This window comes from Pseudochaenichthys georgianus, chromosome 15 (genome assembly GCF_902827115.2).
Source record: "Pseudochaenichthys georgianus chromosome 15, fPseGeo1.2, whole genome shotgun sequence".
NCBI classification, from domain to species: Eukaryota; Metazoa; Chordata; class Actinopteri; order Perciformes; family Channichthyidae; genus Pseudochaenichthys; species Pseudochaenichthys georgianus.
Window position 1 is genome coordinate 36,430,914 of NC_047517.1, and position 19,037 is coordinate 36,449,950.

The 19,037-nt window shown below is 41.6% G+C and overlaps 1 protein-coding gene across 1 annotated transcript in view; it reads right to left on the bottom strand.

Annotated features, from left to right (window-relative positions):
* Nucleotides 1-18,717, bottom strand: part of usp54a (ubiquitin specific peptidase 54a) — a 33,747-nt gene extending 15,030 nt beyond the window's left edge. The window contains exons 1-7 of the mRNA XM_034101356.2: nucleotides 18,636-18,717; nucleotides 9,413-10,037; nucleotides 2,640-2,732; nucleotides 2,371-2,505; nucleotides 2,129-2,242; nucleotides 1,846-1,928; nucleotides 1,227-1,329 (exon numbers count right to left, since the gene is read on the bottom strand). Coding sequence (XP_033957247.1) covers nucleotides 1,227-1,329; nucleotides 1,846-1,928; nucleotides 2,129-2,242; nucleotides 2,371-2,505; nucleotides 2,640-2,732; nucleotides 9,413-9,607 — 723 coding nt within the window. The 5' untranslated portion in view covers nucleotides 9,608-10,037; nucleotides 18,636-18,717. The remainder of the gene's footprint in view (nucleotides 1-1,226; nucleotides 1,330-1,845; nucleotides 1,929-2,128; nucleotides 2,243-2,370; nucleotides 2,506-2,639; nucleotides 2,733-9,412; nucleotides 10,038-18,635) is intronic.
* Nucleotides 18,718-19,037: the final 320 nt, after the last annotated feature.

Sequence of the window (19,037 nt, forward strand, 5' to 3'; positions counted from 1 at the left end):
TCACTATCCGACGTGTTTATGATGCGCCAGCGGACGTCATTGTGTGCGTCTGCTGCTGTGGGGAAACTATGGAAACCACAGTTTTCTATACAGCGGACTACAACATGGATGTTCAATAAGAACGAGGCACTGCTGTAAAGTCACCTAGAGACTCTGCACCGTGCTCTGATGCTGCTGCTTTGCTTTATGAACGTGGACAACAGAGAAACAGATTCTTCAGGACCAAAGTTGGAATTGAAATAAAAAAGGAAAGTGAAACTTATGCTCGTCACCCTCTCCCTCCGGTTCACATTAATACCAATAATCCCAATACGTATGATTGTATGAACTAAAGATCTTAAAATCAATACAGATGTATTTATTATAAACGTTAGTCCTTAACACCTATCACTGTGTATATCACCATTCAAACGTCTTTTAAAAGTTGAACAAACCCCACACAGCTCAGTGAAGACTGAAATGTTGACTTTATTTGATCATTTCAGTAAAAACTAACGTTCATATTTCTCTTTTTGATTATAATACTGATGAACGTTCAAAACAAAGCACTTTGGCAACTTACCACATACGTTTAAAAAAGCTTAATAAGCACCGTAACTTTCATGATATCATTTCTCGGTCATAATCGGTTGTTTCCGTGAACGGCCGACTGTTGAGTGACGGCAAATGCTGCAGCTGCAAGGCATTGTGGGGCAGAATTTTCTCCTCTCCTTTCGATAAGGGAGGTCTAGTGGTTCCTCAGCTAAAGGAGGTTATAAAGGAAGTGTGAAACCTCCTTTCCTTTCATTTGCAGAATTGGAACGGCACTTATCATGGCTGCCACTGAGGGACTTCCGGGTCATTTCACTCCGTTAGGAAGGTTCCTAAGCTAAATGGACTATTCAACTTCAGCCCGGGACTCTGGGAGTTGTAGTCTTTCTAGTTGCGTATTTTTCATAGTCTTATATTTCAACAGTTTTACGACAAACTGTGACTTTTTTGACACGGAAATAATTTTTTAAGATTGACAAACATCATATGTGTAATTCGTGGCACAATTCAAACGGGATCGAAAGATAACTTTTCTCTCTCCATTGACTTCAATACAAACTTTTTCCAAAATAAGGTCCCATGGGGCGGAAGTAGAAGGGCGGGACTTCGCCTCTCTATTTCTGTGAAAAAAACAAAAACTGTGAAGAGTATTGTTTTGGTGTTTATTGTAGTGTTTTTAATGCGGTGCTTCTTACAGGACAGCTGCGCAGGTCTCCCATGCTGGCGTTACGCAGCAGCTCACCAAACATACCAGGAGTGGCTTTCTCCCTCGACTCCAACATCTTCACTGCCTGGTTACTGAGGAGGGGGAGGAGAAGAAGAGGGGCGGGCAAGGAAGAGATGGAGAATGGAGGAAAGAGGTGGAAAAGAGAGGGAGGAGGATGATGGAGAGAGAAGAGGTGGGTGAGAGGAGAGATGTGATTTTCATAGCTGTAGTTTATGACACTTTTGAGTCATGTCATTTTTTTTTTTTATATTCAAATCACAGAAAAAAGCCACAGCTCTTGACATTACGGCGGCAAAACGGTCCAACACCCCCCCCCCCCCCCTCCCCCTCCCTTTCTGTTATGGTTGCACAATTGTTGACGCACTTCCTGTGTGTATACCAAACACTAATGTGAATAAGAGTTAAAGCCCAATCCCAACAAATCACCTCTGTGTGTGCGCGTCTGTGAAGATGAAGAGAGCAATTAGTGGGTTGCCTTGGTGAACCTGAAATGTAACCTAGCGACAGGAATGTGTGTGTGTGGCCTCAACTTTCTTCTTCTGAGATGAAAGCTACTTATAGTCACACACACACACACACACACTTACCACAGGGAGGTGGTGGAGATGTAGTGGACCATTTGAATGAAGGGCAGAGGATCTGAGGACGCTCCACAGCTGCTGCACACACACTGAGACACACACACACACACACACACACACACACAGGTTAACATCACGTCTGACAATTAAACTTGAAAAAGTGTTTTTATATCAAAATCAATATGGAAAAGAAACACGATGAAAATAGAGGTGTAACACCAATAGATGTCTAAAACCAGATGCATGGGTAATGATGATGCAATGGTTGGCTAGCCGGTCTCCATCTCACCTGTTCATAAAGCGTCATGGCGAACTTCTGGTGGGGGATGCAGTGTCGGGCGGTGCAGATGTCTTCTTTGGTCTCGTCTGAGATGTGGAAGTGAATCCTCATCAAGATGTTCTCCTGCAGGAACAGAAACATTACATCTGGTTACACCAAAACACCTCAATGTGCCGTTACAGGAAATGTATGTTTGTTTAAAAGGAATTCACCCCCCCCCCCCTCCGAGTGATTTGACAGTGTGGTCTTACAAAGCACTCTGCAGCGTCGTCCATGATGCCCATCTGAAACCTCTGCTCGTCCTGGAAGGTTTTGGCAAGCGCACTGCGCAGAGCGTCGGACGGTAATACTTTCTCACTGCTGTACTGAAACTGGGCAAAGATGCTCTAAAGATACAGACAAAGACACAAAGAGACAAAGACACAAAGAGACAAAGAGACAAAGAGACAGAGAGACAGAGAGGGAGTGAGAAACAGGAAGCTGCTCTGGGGTCAGTTTCAAGGGTCTTAAGGATTCTCACCTTCAGAGCACAGAAAATGCACGAGTCCTCCATGCACTTGTGAATGGTGAGCTGACGGAAACTACGTCTGAAGATATCGAGGTGCCACAGAACCTGAAGGACACAATATCAACAAGACAATGAAATACAGATGTAAAGGCTGTGGACATAGGCAGAACCAGCGTTTCGGCCAGGGGGGCGTCTTGCTGTCATTTGAAAGAAAATTATAAATCGAGAGAAGATCGAGTTTTTATCACTTGAAATGACGAAAAAGGACAAGGACATCCCTCTGTTGGAGGGGCAAAGGAGTCTGGTGGGATTCTTTTCGCCGCCAGCAAAGCGTGTTCCTGTGACGGAAAGTGTACTGCCGGCGAGCCTTGGGGGTGCTAGTAGTGCCTGAGCCTCGCAGCGGCGAAACTGAGGCTCCGTGGTGAACTGTGGTAACATGAAGAGCCGTTTGGGAGCCGAAAGAGCCGGCTCTTCTTAGTGAGCCGAGCCAAATGATCCGGAAATCCCATCACTAATACGTAAAGAGATAGTATCTATAAGGGACGGCTCAATTCAAAATGCAAGTCACGTGACACGATGTGACGTCACACACGTGTTTGGATGAAACAAGCGTTTAGGAGCGTCACTTTGAGCTGCAGGAAGATAAGTGGGGAGGGTACCGAGCCCCGGTATTAAACGGGCCCCGGGGCTGAATTATTAAAGACCGTGGTACCGTTAAGCTCTGACGTTATCGGTCTTTCTATCGGTACTGGAGACATTTAAAAAAGATATGTCATATGTATTATTGCTACATAAACATTATATTGCAGTTTTAGTGTCGCCAACTGCAAAAAATTAGTCTGATGTAATTTTGATCTTTCCAATCCAAACGAGAGATCTCTCTCTCCCGTCTGTCGGCGGGGCAACACACACACACACACACACACACACACACACACACACACACACACACACACACACACACACACACACACACACACACACACACACACACACACACACACACACACACACACACACACACACACACACACACACACACACACACACACACACACACACACACACACACACACACACACACACACACACACACACACACACACACACACACACACACACACACACACACACACACACACAGAGAGAACTAAGCTCGTTAGTCGTTACCAAAAGTGCACTAAGAGTTTAGCATGTGAGGGCGGTAACACGAGCAATGTGTCTAAACATTTAGCAAAAGTGCTCCACATCCAGACGGAGGAATGCACCGGGTTCGACTGTCTTTCTAGCAGCTCTGCAGCCCCGTCCACGAGTAACGGTTCCACGTCAGGTGTTCTGTCTGCTAGCAGCAACACACGGAGTTAACTACATGATACAAACATGGGTTAATGATCAGAGGAAACTGAGTTATTTATTTTGTTAAAGTTTCAGCTATTCTGTTTACCGTTCTGTCATCACATTATTTAATACAACTTGTTAAAACATTGTTGTTTATTTTCATGTGAAATATTATTTATTTACTTTAATTAAAAATGTTAATTTTGTTCACAATTGGTTTAGTTAATTTACCTTAACTAAACTTTTTTTAAAGAACCGATAAGAGTACCGTTAAAGGACCGGATCGATAAGCGGTATTGATAAAAGTGGTAGTACGGTTAAAACCTTAGCGATACCCATCCCTAAAGATAAGCTAGCATTTCATAAATTTAGAACAATTAATCAAATCTTAACTGAATTGAATTTTTAGAACAGACATGCAGATAACCTAGATATTTAGTCACAAATATAATTGAGAGAAGTGTTTGCCGCCCGTTTACATTCTTGATCTATTTTCATACTTTTGTCCATCAGTCATCGAAACCTATTTTAATGAATTAAAGTTAAGGATCTGATCCCAAAAGTCACCGTGCCATGCTGTGGAAACAATGGAATGTTCTCGACGCTGCAGCAAAAGCAACTCATTAAAAACCTTCCTTCAAGCATCATTTATATAGTTACATATGGTGGGGATCAAATTGAACGCACACTTTGAACTCACATTTACACCTAAAATGTGAAAAAATTGTGAACTAAAAATACATTTCTTCCCCCAGCTTTTTTAGAGCCAGATTCCACTTTCAAGGTAGTTTAGATTTTAATGTTGTGCATCTACTGTGACAGGTTTACTTGCTTTGATGGTCAAATGGTGCTTTTCTCAACCCGAGCCGTCGGACGCTACACAACAGGATCAGTCACCTCAGAACACTATCTGCAAATTATTATTTTACATTTCCATGCTTGATCAACTTGCAGTGTTTCACTCTTACTCATATCGTATTCTGTTCCTCTACGCCAAAACACAGATCATTTAGATGTCTGGCTCTACAGTAGCTTCTAAAAACAATATCTCCTGTAAATCCTCTCCAGACAGGGAGGAATTTCTCATTTCTTTATTTATGAGAAGGGTTTTAAAAAAGCGGCAGGAAGAAACGAGACGGTGGCCGAGTAAAGAACCGTCTCTCCTCACCATGACAGAAGGTGTGTTAGATAAGAAGCAGTGAGGTGTGAATGTGGTGAGACCTCAGCGCAGGACACTGTGGTGTCAGCACTGTGGGTGCGCTTGTTTTCTCCTTCCTGACCCCCCAACCGGGTCCAATATGTTGGTTTGTTCCTGAAGGACGCAGCAGGTGAATAACCGTCAGTCCTCGGGCTGCACGATATTGGAAAGAACTGACATTGCGATTTTTTTCCCCTGCGATGTGAAAACATACAGGAATTGAAGAATAGAGTTGTTTTTTTTCGCAAACCATCCTTTCTTGATCTTTAATGCTCTATAATTGGTATTTTTCTAACTATATTTAACCGGATGAAGGATTTTAGTCACGGACGTCTGGATCTTAAGTTATCAGAGCAACAAGCTGAGCTAGCTCGGTTAGCAGCGCCGAACTGCCCTGGAGAAACACATGAAACTACTTTATTCAGTGTTTTTACCTTTTAATCACCGGGTCCGTTTGCTTTGGAGATTTGATCGTGATTGGTGGTTTGCTGTCACTCACTCAAGAACCCCTGACATGAGCCGCGCGGGTTTTCCTTTTGTAGCAAGCAGCAAAAGAATTGTAACATGACGTGTTAGAGTTAAAACACGCACGTCCTGCGAGGCGCATATCGCCATTAACGTCACGACACATCGTGCAGCCAGTTCCAGAGAAATACTGAACACTTTAATGAACCATACAGCAGCTTTTAGCTGATTGTGGTAAGTGTATACAATGAAAGAAAAATGTAGAACAAATCTTGCTATAGATTTACACAGCACAAGGTGATTTCTCCAAATATCTTTTTCTGTTTAAGTGAACTGTGGTGAGACAATGAAAAAACGTTTTTGTTATTTTGTTCCCCCTTTGAGCCAGGAAAACAAGGAACACTTCATAAAATAACTTTTAAAGCTCTTTAAGCATTTCACAACGAAGCAGCAACACTTCATTAATAGTTCATGATCAGAGTTCGATTTTTCCCGGGTGTTTTCTCTCAGAGAGCAGCAGGGAGGATGAGGAGGATGAGGAGGACGGAGTCGTGTAGGCAGCTGCTTGTTACCACCAAGTGTCGGAGCTGATGAGCCTCCTCGCCTCCGCTCCACTCGCCCTGCAGCCTCACATCTTTCTCATGATTTTGACGATGGGAAACTGTGATGGGTGCAGACGGACGGACAGACCCCCCGTCTGTCCGTCCGTCTGCACCCATCACAGCAGAGGAAGTCCTTACGGTACACTGAGCTCAGGGGGTGGGGGTTCAGATCCTGCTGAGGCTGAGGCACCTCTACACACACACACACACACACACACACACACTTTGTTTCATTGGCTAACCCCCGTACAATCCCACAAAAACTAGGTGGAGACCGGGATTCTCACTGGTTATTGTGTCTACCTTTCTCACAGTGTTCCTAATATGTGTTCAGTATTTTTACTGGATTTAAACGGTTTTAGATTCGACTAAACTAACAACTAATTTCCTCTTGTTTCTGTTATGTTTTTATTAGTCCGTGTTGATTTATGTGATCCAATGTTTTCTTATCATTTATTTTCTCTTAGGTTAGAGACAAATCTTAGCACACTCAAAAGTTAACACACAGTCACAGTCCAGAATGTGTCCAACTCAAGGAGAGACTAAATAACGTTAGACAACAGACTGATGTGAACACAAAAGGCACTAATAAAAAATAAAAAAATTGTTTATGAAAGTGTATTTTTGATACTCACTAAACTTATATTGTATCCATTTAACTACAGAATTAATATTGATAACAAATCATATTTTACTTTTTTAAGCTCGCACCCCCAAACTGGTTAACGTTCCTGCTAAGTGCTAACGCTAACACAACACGTCCTGCTGCAGCACAATAACACAATTAAGTGTTTTTCTGATGACGGGAGACACCGATGTGTGTGTGGCTGCTGAGCTGCAGTTAAACGATGTAATGAGTGTTTCCTGTTCAGCAGCAGCAGCCCCACCCTGCGGGGTAAATTACTGCTCCCACAATTACTGACTGCACACCTCCTCCTTAGAACGCTGACGAGTCCTTAATGTGCAGTGTGGGAGGTGTTGCAGCTCATTACAGGCTCATGTAAGTACAGAGGAGGTTGTTATGGTGGAGTCTTGTGTCTGGCTCAAAGGCACTGCGGTGGAGCCACAGTACTGCCGAGTAACACAGGGTACACTTTACGCTGTCATCACATTCATCTCCTGCCCGGACACACAAGCACGCGGTTTGATTGGTTAGCGCTTGTACTGGCATATGATTTGATTGGCTGGCGCATCCGTCGAAGCTTGAAAAGTTGAACTTTTCTCAACGTTCGAAGCGACGGAACCACAATGCAGTTCGGCAAAGCCTGACGTTCAAAGTGAATGGGAAGCGTCTCCGTTGAAGCACGCGACGCTGCCGTACCGTTAACGCACAAGTCATCATCAGTCTGCAGCCACGTTAGCGGCTCTTTGAGGATGTGGGAAACCTAATATCATGGCCTTATATACATTTGGTAATATATTTAACCAAAGTAAATAAGAGATGCAACAGTATAGTGTTGCACGGTGTACCAATACTTGAAAGGTACCGCGATACCCTGCCGTTAAAAACGGTACGATTCCTCCGTTTCATTAGTATCGGTACTTTAAGAATGACGGGGGAAAGTACTCCGGTGAGAAAGCGCCGTTTTAATAAGAGCCGTGTGTGTTCAGCGCTCTGCAGCCGTGCCTGCAGTCCCGCCCCTCTCAAGCACGCTCTAAGTCCCTCCCCTCTCTCGTGCACGCGCTAGCTGCCAGAGCATGTGAGAAAACGGGGAGCAAGTGGCTGCAAGTGGGAGTGCAACTGCCGCTGCGCCTCGGCTTGTTGACTAAAAAGACGCCAGAAGCGACATTTGGAAGTATTTGAGCGATATCTCTGACGGTGAGGGCAAGCCTACGGACACCACAAGGCCTGTCTGTCAGACATGTTTTAGATCCCTGCAGACCAAGGGAGCCAACACATCAGACTTGGAATCCAGAGCTGTTTAAAGAATTTAAAGACAGACAGGTTAGCGAATGTGATAGATAACATAATTACATCATGCTCAGCCCATGCCCTCAAATCTAAGTCAAACAAGTGTAATTTATTTTGTGACAAACTAACGTTTTCGTAGTTTGACGAGGCAATTAGTGGCAATGATAACTGTCTAATATGGCTATCTTTTTAGCTAACTTACCAATGTGGCTAACATCTGCAATGTACATTTTGTCAATAATTATTTATATTACTGCACTATTACATGTTAATAAAATATAAAAAAAATTATATTTTATAAAACAAAAAAGTTGTTTGAGATGATGCTTAATTTGATTTAATACGAATTATTGTCATTTATTTTGTTTATTGTTCTCATTGTTTAAAAGTTGGTGTTCTGGTTCTGGTGTGAAATAAAGCACAATAATTAATACATTTAAGACTGTTTCTCTTTTTTTTAGAAAAGTATCGATAAAGAATCCGAATCTTGACTTGGTATCGAAACCAAGATGTTGGTATCGTGACAACACTACAACAGTATCATTTTCACATTTGTGTGTTTGATTGAAATGCATTAGATAATAGTATTTGGCAAAAATATAAAAGTTTCCTCAATCTGCACTTGTGTTGCCTTTTTTTACAAAACAACCCAATAGACCACCAACAAATATATAGGCATGATATTCTAAACTGCAGTTTGTCTATTGATGCTCTCCTTAATCAAAGAACAGTATAACAATATTGTAGTCGTTCACAATGTGTTTGAGAAAAAAGTATTTTATTAAATAATATTCAATCATATTTTATATATTCATTGTCAATTTATTCAATTCAATTCAAAACCTTTATTTATCCAGGTAAAATCCCATTGAGATCAATGATCTCTTTTTCAAGGGAGATAATATCATTTGTTATAATTTGTTCTACTTCTTGGAGGTCATTTGGTATGTGACATTTAATCTTTGACAAAGGTATATATATATATATATGTAAAAGTGAACCTTGCCATAACAAAAAAACTATAAATTGTACAGCCCTTGTTCAAAAGCAGTCCCCCCCAGTGCTGAAGTCGGCAGGTACGCACTACAACAGGTGCTTTCTGTCAGATGTCTTTACATGTGTCACAACACGGTCAAAGGTTAGTGCGTGCGCGCGCGTGTGTGTGTGTGTGTGTGTGTGTGTGTGTGTGTGTGTGTGTGTGTGTGTGTGTGTGTGTGTGTGTGTGTGTGTGTGTGTGTGTGTGTGTGTGTGTGTGTGTGTGTGTGTGTACCTGTAGGGCGCTATTCAAGAAGCAGCTGTTCTGTCCCGGCTCGTTGCTCAGCCCTTTACTGGGAGCGATGGACGTCATGCTGCGAGGCGTCTGCAGGCCCTGCATCCCTCCACCAGTAACACCTCCAACACCAGCGGCGCTAACTCCTCCTCCGCCACCTCCACCTGACGCAAAATAGTTCCTCTTCCACGACATTTCCCCCGCTCTCTCTTCTTCTTCACGCTCTTCTCTCGGCCTCGCTCCCTGCAGGAGTCAACTGCCTGCTGTCGGTTCTCGTGTCGCCATTTCCTCCGACCGTGGAGAGGTCAGTTTAAAATGCGATGCAGACTCCAAGGAAAAAAGATTTAAACTCCAAAAATATAAATGAATTCCTCAGGTAGAAAATGTAGGCTTTAACTAATCCGCAGTGTCTCAGGTTTCAGCTCTAGTCCTCCGTGGAAAATTCAGGAAATTATAAATATCCTCAGCGTGAAATGTCAGCGGTTAATATTCCAGAAGGTGCTTTATTCTCAGTTTCCAGGATCAGTTCCTGGGCGTGCTGCAGGTGACCTTTTCCCTGCTTTCAGACGCCAACACGTGCAGCTGAGCCGTGACTGCAACTCATCCTCACAGGATCAGGAAGGATCTGCCGGAGAAGAGGAGGAAGAGGAGGAAGAGGGAAGACGAGAGGATGTGAAAAGCAGAAGAAAGAAGGAAGGAAGGAGAAACGAGTTTAATTGTTGGCAGTTAACTTCACACTAGGGCTGCACGATATATCGTGTCGATAATCTCGTTATGCGCATGCGCAATATTGACACCGCAGGACGTGCGATTGATTTAATTTAAATTATTTGTACTTTATTTAGGACGTGCGATTTTAAGTAGGCAAATTAACACAAACACGTCATGTTACAATTATTTTTTGCTGCTTGCTACAAAAGGAAAACTCGCGCGGCTCTCGTGTCAGGGGGGTACTTGAGTGAGTGACAGCAAGCCACCAATCACAATCATTCTTGATCAGATCACAGCAGGATAACCGAGCTAGCTCAGCTTGTTGCTCTGATAACTTAAAATCTATACGTCCGTGACTAAAATCCTTCATCCGGTTAAATATAGTTCGAAAAATACCAACTGTATAGCATTACAGTTCAGGAAAGGATGGACAATAAAAACTGTCTTTTCTTCACTTCCTGTATGTTTTCATATCGCAGGGGAAGAAAATATCGCAATGTCAGTTTTTTCCAATATCGTGCAGCCCTACTTCACACAATCATATTTTCTTGAGTATTCACCAAACATCTATTTTAAGATATGTTTAATACTGCATAAAGAATATTTATCGCTTTCAAAGTTCCAGCACTTAACAACAATGTTAATACAAATCATTTCTAATAATCTATTAATGAGACCTGGAACCAAAGTCACAAAACTCATGAATTAAAAAGACTTAAAACCAGCACAAAGAGACCAAGTGTTATATGAGATGAGCCAAAACAACGGTTTTAATTGAAGGCCAGAAAAATATTCAAGTAGGTCTTCAGGATGTTTTGAGATTCTAAAACCTGCAAAATTGGTGTTAAAGAAAACACTTGATGTGCTGTGTTCTCGCACAATCTTGTTTTGCTGCTTAAAACAAAACATTTTCAAGGACTCAGAGTTTCCAAGTCAAATCATTAAACAACCAAAGCATGCCCTGCCTTTCCCCGACGAGGGGGCATGCAACCTGAAAATAAGAATAACATAATAGACAAAATAACTTTATTAGTACATCAAGAAATAAAAAAGCCACTTCCAGTTCTCTTGAGCATTGTGTGAGAGACCAATGCATGTTTACTAAAACAGGATCAGTTTCTTTATGACTCAGGGGATTAAGGGTTAGGGACGGTTAGTGAACGTCTGATCGAAATTACTTCAGAAAAAGAATCGCAGCGTGCACAAAATGACTCACGCCAACATTTCTCATGAACACAAAATCGTAAAAATATAACTGACTTTTTGTAAAGCTATCAACCCGGCTCAACTCCCATGATGCTTTGTAAACATCAAGGACAGAGTCAGAGGCTTTCAAAACTGCTCAACAGAGAAAGAGCAGTAAGAAAGTGTGTGTGTGTGTGTGTGTGTGTGTGTGTGTGTGTGTGTGTGTGTGTGTGTGTGTGTGTGTGTGTGTGTGTGTGTGTGTGTGTGTGTGTGTGTGTGTGTGTGTGTGTGTGTCTCGAGGTAAACTGGCGGTCGGAGCAGAGGGGGGTGAGTAGGGATTAGCCTGATCAGACTGTCTGCACAGGATTAAACTGTCTGTGTGTGTGTGTGTGTGTGTGTGTGTGTGTGTGTGTGTGTGTGTGTGTGTGTGTGTGTGTGTGTGTGTGTGTGTGTGTGTGTGTGTGTGTGTGTGTGTGTGTGTGTGTGTGTGTGTGTGTGTGTGTGTGTGTGTGTGTGTGTGTGTGTGTGAGACAAGATGTTGCCATGTCAGAGAGAACACATGTCACAATGTGCCTCTCACTGAAGTCTTTCCATTGTTTATAGTTATTCATATAAAGATATTATTTAATATAGTAAATGTTTTAAATGTTCCATTAAGGTTTCCGTAGGGTTCACCAAGTTTGATTTAACAGCATTTGATACATTTTCATACAGAATTATATGAAATGTTATGCCAGTTTTAGCGACGAAAGTCTGATGGAAAATGTTGAGTTTTGGATGAAACAGGCTCTGACGTTATCGGTCTTTCTATCGGTGCTGGAGACATTTAAAAAATATATGTTATATGTATTATTGCTACATAAACATTATATTGCAGTTTTAGTGTCGCCAACTGCAACTGCAAAAAATGCATCTGATGTATTTTCGATCTTTCCAATCCAAACGAGATCTCTCTCTCTCCCCCCCTGTCTGTCGGTGAGGGGGCGGGGCAGTTTAAACACACCAGCTGCTACATGCATGCAACACACACACGGCGGAGATGACAGAGAACTGTGTGTGTGTGTGTGTGTGTGTGTGTGTGTGTGTGTGTGTGTGTGTGTGTGTGTGTGTGTGTGTGTGTGTGTGTGTGTGTGTGTGTGTGTGTGTGTGTGTGTGTGTGTGTGTGTGTGGTCTTGTTAATTGTAGCAGGTCTGTAGTTTTAAACAGCAGGAGAATACCTGAGAGAGAGGACTTTAACGTGTTTATTTGTCGTTCGTTTTCTGTGTCAACAACCACAACAAAGAGATCATCATGTAATGCTAACCGAGTCAAGACCGAGACTTAAAGTGCTTCTGACTCAACTTAGTTTTTTTTTATGAATGTATTCGTATTTATTCCTCGGTTAATAGACCGACCAACAATCCAGAGTCATAAAATATTTTGAAATGTATGACTTCTGTTGGGCATTCATAGTAAAAAAAGTCACTGTTGCCAGCTAGTCCTACAAAATACCCTCATTATAATTTATGTTCATTATATTGTTAGTCATAGAATGTAAAAAATAACTGTAGAAATATACCTGTTGTATGAATCTTAAAAGGTGGGGTCGGTAAGTTTGAGAAACCGGCTCGAAATACACTTTGTTATATTCCATGGAATGCTCTTAACATCCCGATAGCAATGAATATCTGAAGTGCTTTGACAACAAATCCATTAAAATCACATCATCAGTGGAAGCCGTGGCGCTGTAAAAAGCACGACCAATCATCTGAGCCGGCCCGGCTAAAGTAACTGGATGGCCTACCTGCCTGTCAGCCTTCCATCTGTGCACAAACTCATCTCGTGCCCTCATTGGTCATGTGCGCGTACCAGTGTGTTGGAGGAGGGGCTCTGTGAGGAAGTGGCAGATTTGTTCCGGTGTCGGTACCATATCTGCACGGCCTACCAGATTAGCACGGGGTCCGTTACGCTAATGACGTCACGCATTGGCTGTTCGGCCAAAGGACATTTTACACGGCCAAATTCCGCAAAGAATATTAATAACAATCGACAGTGAATGTATGTTAGTGGAACTGCGTCAGGAAAGTGAAGTGATAATTAAGTAATGTTATTGAAGAACTGAAATGCATAAAATTGAAAGTTAATATGTATCATGTCCCTCCGAAATATGGTCCTAGACTTTACTGATGATTTTGAATTTATTGAAACTCCAGACTCAACGTAAGAGCTTGTGCATCTTCGGGGGGTGCTAACATTTAAAACATAAACTTTATTCTTTACTTTCTCCGTCTTTATGATATCAGATACCGGCGTCATGTTTCCATAGCAACAACAACTTCCTGTCAACAGCTCCTGTTTCACCTGCTTAATACAGTTATCATCACTGCTACGTGTGTACTGTCTGGGAGTTTACGCTGTTGACAGGAAGTTGTTGTTGTTGCTATGGAAACACCAGATACCATTTTGGAGGGATGTGATACATAACAACTTTCAATTTTATGCATTTGAGTTCTTCAATAACATTACTTAATTAACACTTATTTTTCCTGACACAGTTCCACTAACATACATTCACTGTCGATTGTTATTTTTTAATATTCTTTGCGGAATTTGGTCAAATGTAAAATGTCCTCTTGGGTTGCCGTACAGGCAATGTGTGAAGTCATTAGTAAGCGTAACGGACCCCGTGCTAATCTGGTAGGCCGTGCCGATATGGTACCTACACCGGCTGTGTATTTTCAAATTCTAGCGCACTCGAGCTGGTTTCTCCATTCTTACCTACCCCACCTTTAAGCACTTCACACATCTTGCTTCGTCAAAACAACAATCAAGAACTCTAATAATCAAATTACTACCAATAAAACCCACACTAAAGTAATTTAAGAAAGTTACTGTAGACATCTTCAAGTATCTAGATTTCACCAACCATCCGTACACACAGCCTTTACTTGAATTAAATATATCCATTCATTGTCGAAATAAAACCAAAACACTGAAGACAAACGCAGCCAACTGAATAAAAACTAGATGCGTTTCTTTATTCCTCATCTCACAGTAAGGGTTTGGATCCTGGTGTGGAAAGTGTTAAATGAGACAAAAGGTCTTAATGACATTTATGAAGCGTGGAGAAGCTGTTTCCAGCTGCCTGAGAGGAGGAAAAATGTCTTTCTCCTAAAAGATTTCAGCTTTTTATAGAATACAGAAACACATCAGGGTCCCAAGGTTGAATCAACACCAGTGAAATGTTAATTAGAGAGAAATAGAAGTGTAAGACTCAGACCAAATGAGGGGCAGTTAGGGGCTTATGGAGCCAGCAGGATTAGATAAATCGACCATGGTGACATTCACACTAACATATTAGTTTCCTCCTAAAATAGTTAGGTTCATAGTTTATAAAATGTTATGTGTTTTTACTTTTGGCCCTTTGAATTGAAGGATATTAAAGGGTACCCGGCAGCACACTGACCAATCAGAGCGCCAGGATCAGTTCCTCTCCTGGTGAGCACTGAGGCTCATTTTGTATAAAATTGGTTATGTAACAAAACAGCTTTACAGACACACACAAACTGTGCTATAATCACCTCTAATGCGCCAGGCCGGACCAGCGCCGCTCTGTGCAGCCGCTCTGTGCAGCCGCTCTGTGCAGCCGCTCTGTGCAGCCGCTCTGTGCAGCCACTCTGCAGACAAGAGGCACTGGGATTCTTAAGGGAGCGCCAAGATATTACGGAGAACACTGAGATAGTAACAGGAATGCTGAGATAGTACAAGAAACACCGGGATACTACTGAGAACACTGGAATACTAACTGGAACGCTGAGATAGTACAAGATATACTCGGAACACTGGGATGAAGTCAGTAGACAGACATATTACTGATGTATCCAAAAGGGTCTGCCAGACTTCATTCACTTTTTCACACATTGTTGTCATTCGAGTGTTGGGCAATTTGTAGAAAACCTCATTTCCTCATTTCTGCATTCACACCACATCGAAACAGAGGCTGCCATACAAGGTGCCACCTACTCAGGAAAACCAATATCACACACACATTCACGCAGCTGTGGCCATGCAATCAGGAGCCACCTGGGCTGAAGTATCAACATGTTGACTTCAATGGCTGGGCATCAAAACCCTGACCTAACAATTGGTGGACAACCGATCTATCTCAGAGCCACAGTTGGCCATAAAAGGCAAATGCATCGATATCTACATGCCATGGAAATGAAGGATTCAAATTGAATCCATGTTCAATCCTCACACATGACTGCATGAGCCTCTGCATTTAAACTATCCTAGCATTAGGATTTGTGGGCACTATATATATATATATATATATTCGTATATATATATAGTATATATAAAAGGATACCTCGGCACATCTCGAGCTGATGAGTGTGGACTAAGAGGGGCAACCAGTCCACACTCTGAACTCGGTCCGATAACCGTCCAGTTCTCAAGTCCCTTCAAGATTGTTGTTATACGATTATTACAAACATTGTTTTCTACACTACATCAAGTAATGCATTGCCCCGTTATCACATAAGTGCAGCATTGGGACGCAGTAAACTCACCATCAGGCCTCTTTAATGTTGGGTATTCAAACTAAAGAAAAGAAGGATTTGAGTTGCCCTGCAGGACGTTAAGCAGGGATCTGTTTATTTTATTCCATCACATACACATCAATATCTTCTAAAAATGAAGTGTGTGTGACGGGGCAAACACTCAATAGTGAGAGGTGATGGCGGATTATCCTAAAGAGAGAAAATTAGGTCATTTAGCCTTCGCTGCATGGACATGAATTGAAGGATAAATCCCCCTATTTTTTGTTTCCTAAGGATTTTAAATTAAATCGCATTTATTCCACAAGAGCATCTCTAGAGTGAAATATTTTTCTAAGAAGCTTTCTGGGCGCAGGAAGAGAAGCTGACCTCGTTGGCAGTGAGTCGGGGGGGAAGATTTGAGGCCTAATGACTAAAAAAAAAGGGAAAGCTCATGAATATCCAACCGTCCTTCACAGCTGCAACCAAAATAACTTGGAGAATTTGGGAATGTGGAGCACTTCAAGATCAAGTCTTCCACCCAGTGAAAGGAGGATTTAGTGTCTTGTCGTTTTGCTTCTAAAAAAAAAATATCAGGCTGAACTAGAGCCAGACTTAAATGTTGGAGGGGCCGAAGACTTATGATTTTTAAGTCACAGAAAAACCTTTGAATCCTTAAATCAGTGAAAACAAATCATATAGTCAACACAATGTGGAGGTAACCAGATATTAACTTAGGATAGTAGCCAATACCAATACATTTCCACAATTCTCAGAATCAAGTTTATTGCCAGGTACGTTTACACATAATCGTACAAAACATTTAAATCTGGAATTGTACGTAATTCTTAAACCAGTAAGGTTTGACATAACTAAAACTGCTTTAAAATGCTATTACATCTTCTTAAATTAGAGGTAGAAAATAAATTAACAATAAATATATTAAAAACAATTCAAATGTGTGCATTTTGCTGAAGTCAAAGTTCTACAAAAAATTAAAAATGCTGCTTGTTACATATATAAAATTGGTATGCTTATTTGCCAATTTTAAAAAGAAATTGTACACAAAATAATATTAACGGTTTTGTGCAGATGTGCAGCATTGCAAAATGATTAGTTTCACATTGGGTACCTACCTACACCATTCAAATGTACTTCTTAGTAGACAAATATATTTAAAATGTGGATTTTTAAACCTCTACAATTCTGTTTTTTCTCAGTGTTTAAATCCTGAGAGTTGTTTGACCTGCATCACACCCCCTGCTGTGAACGCATTGTTCTAATTTACTCTCGCCACATTGCTCCAGCAGCAGCTTCCACCAGTAAGTGAATAACCAGTAAATCATGCAGACTGGGAGAAGCTCCTCCTGCTTTCAACACATTATTCCCATGAATACTGCTGAATAATGTGCCTTTAATTTAAAGCTCAGCGCCTGCACGCCGTTATCTGACAAGCGATGCATCACGCTGTATTCATTTATTTTAAAAGTGTTTGCATTATGCAGCCAGAGGGAGCTCCATGCGGTTTTACTGGGTTTTAAAACAGTCTCTGTGCTGTTTTTGAAATACAAACCCAAACTTGAACTGATGATTCATGTTGTAACACTACACAACTAACAATTTTCAGTAACCAAGTCTGAGTCTCAACCCACAGCAGAACTGAGTCTCCACACAGGAATGAGCTTCTCATTCTACCACCACACCAAAGGCTTCACATATTTAACACTTTAAAGTTACTTTGCCAAAGAATATATATATAAGCAGAGGTGGGAAAAGTACTCAGATCTTGTACTTAAGTAAAGTAGAGTCCAGGAATACTCTGGTATGGGTAGTAGTTCTGCATTTAAAATGATATTGGCATCCAAATATACTTAAAGTACCAGAACTAATAAGTACTCATTACGCATATTGGCCCATTTCAGAATATTACATTATATGTTTTGATTATATATTATTGATGCATTAAAGTGTTTATCAAAGCTGGTAAAGGTGCAGCTAGTTTGTATGCTGCAGGGTAAATTGTCTAACTAATTCGTATTCAAGTGTTATCACATTATTAATCCAAATGTACTAAGTATCTAAAGATATTAAATACATGTAGTGGAGTAAAACTACAAGATGTACCTCTGAATTGTAGTGGGGTCGAAGTACAAGTAGCAAAACATGTCAATACTCAAGTAAAATACACGACTCTGAGTAGTACACATGAGTAAATGTACTTAGTTACTTTCCACCATAAGTTACTTTTACAAACCGAGCCACCTTACAGCACTTTTCCCGAAATAAATGTGTCACTTTAAAACTAAATTGCCTGCTATCCCTACCATCCCCTGGCTCCAAAACAGTGATGAACACCAGGAGCTAAATGAGATTTCATTCAGATAAAATGATGCTTGTCGCAGAATCAAACACAAAGGCTAAATTACCTTCTTCCATGTGAACAGTTTGCTGAATAAGCGTCGAGCCTCTAAATCCTGCTCTTTTTTTTAACGGAGTCTGGCGCAGACGGTGCTTGGTCTACGCAGAAAGGAACCGGGCTGCATTACATCACTTCCAGCAAACTTCACGGAGAACAATGAAGGCAGGAGAACATCCCAAATCCGGCTTAACCCGAATATTAAATCGTATAATTAAGATAGAAAGACAAAAACGGCTAATTCGGTTGGTGTTTCGGTCACTACGGGCTCCGTGTTTGTAACCGACAGCGTAGTATTAGCTTACGCCGGTTGGATGAGAGAGGAGTAACGGCTGCTCATTTCAAATCTACCGACAGCTATGAATTCAAAACATGGCGGTTTGAAGCGGCTCACCTGTGAGTTGTACCCCGGAGAAAAAGCATGAATCCCGGCTGCCCTAAGGACGGTTGATCGGGAGAAGCGGCGGTTATTGTGTTTAAAGCGGCAGCACGGAGGAGGAGGGGGAGGGGCTACTACCTGCAGCGATGGGCGCGAGCACGGGCGCGTGCGTCAACGCGTGTGTGTGTGCGTGTGCGTGTGTTTGTGTGTGTGTTTCATACATTAAACTGCAGTAAAAGTTCAGTTTCTTCACTTAAGTGGTAACTACAAATACTGACATTATTCCTGAATTAAACATGTTGATAAAATAAAGCCTTTTCGTACAGATAAGTCATCAGCAAAATATACTAATCAGAAAAAGTCACTAAGGAGTTAACCTGTGAGCTGAAGTTGTGCTTTAACAGCAGAGGGGTGTGT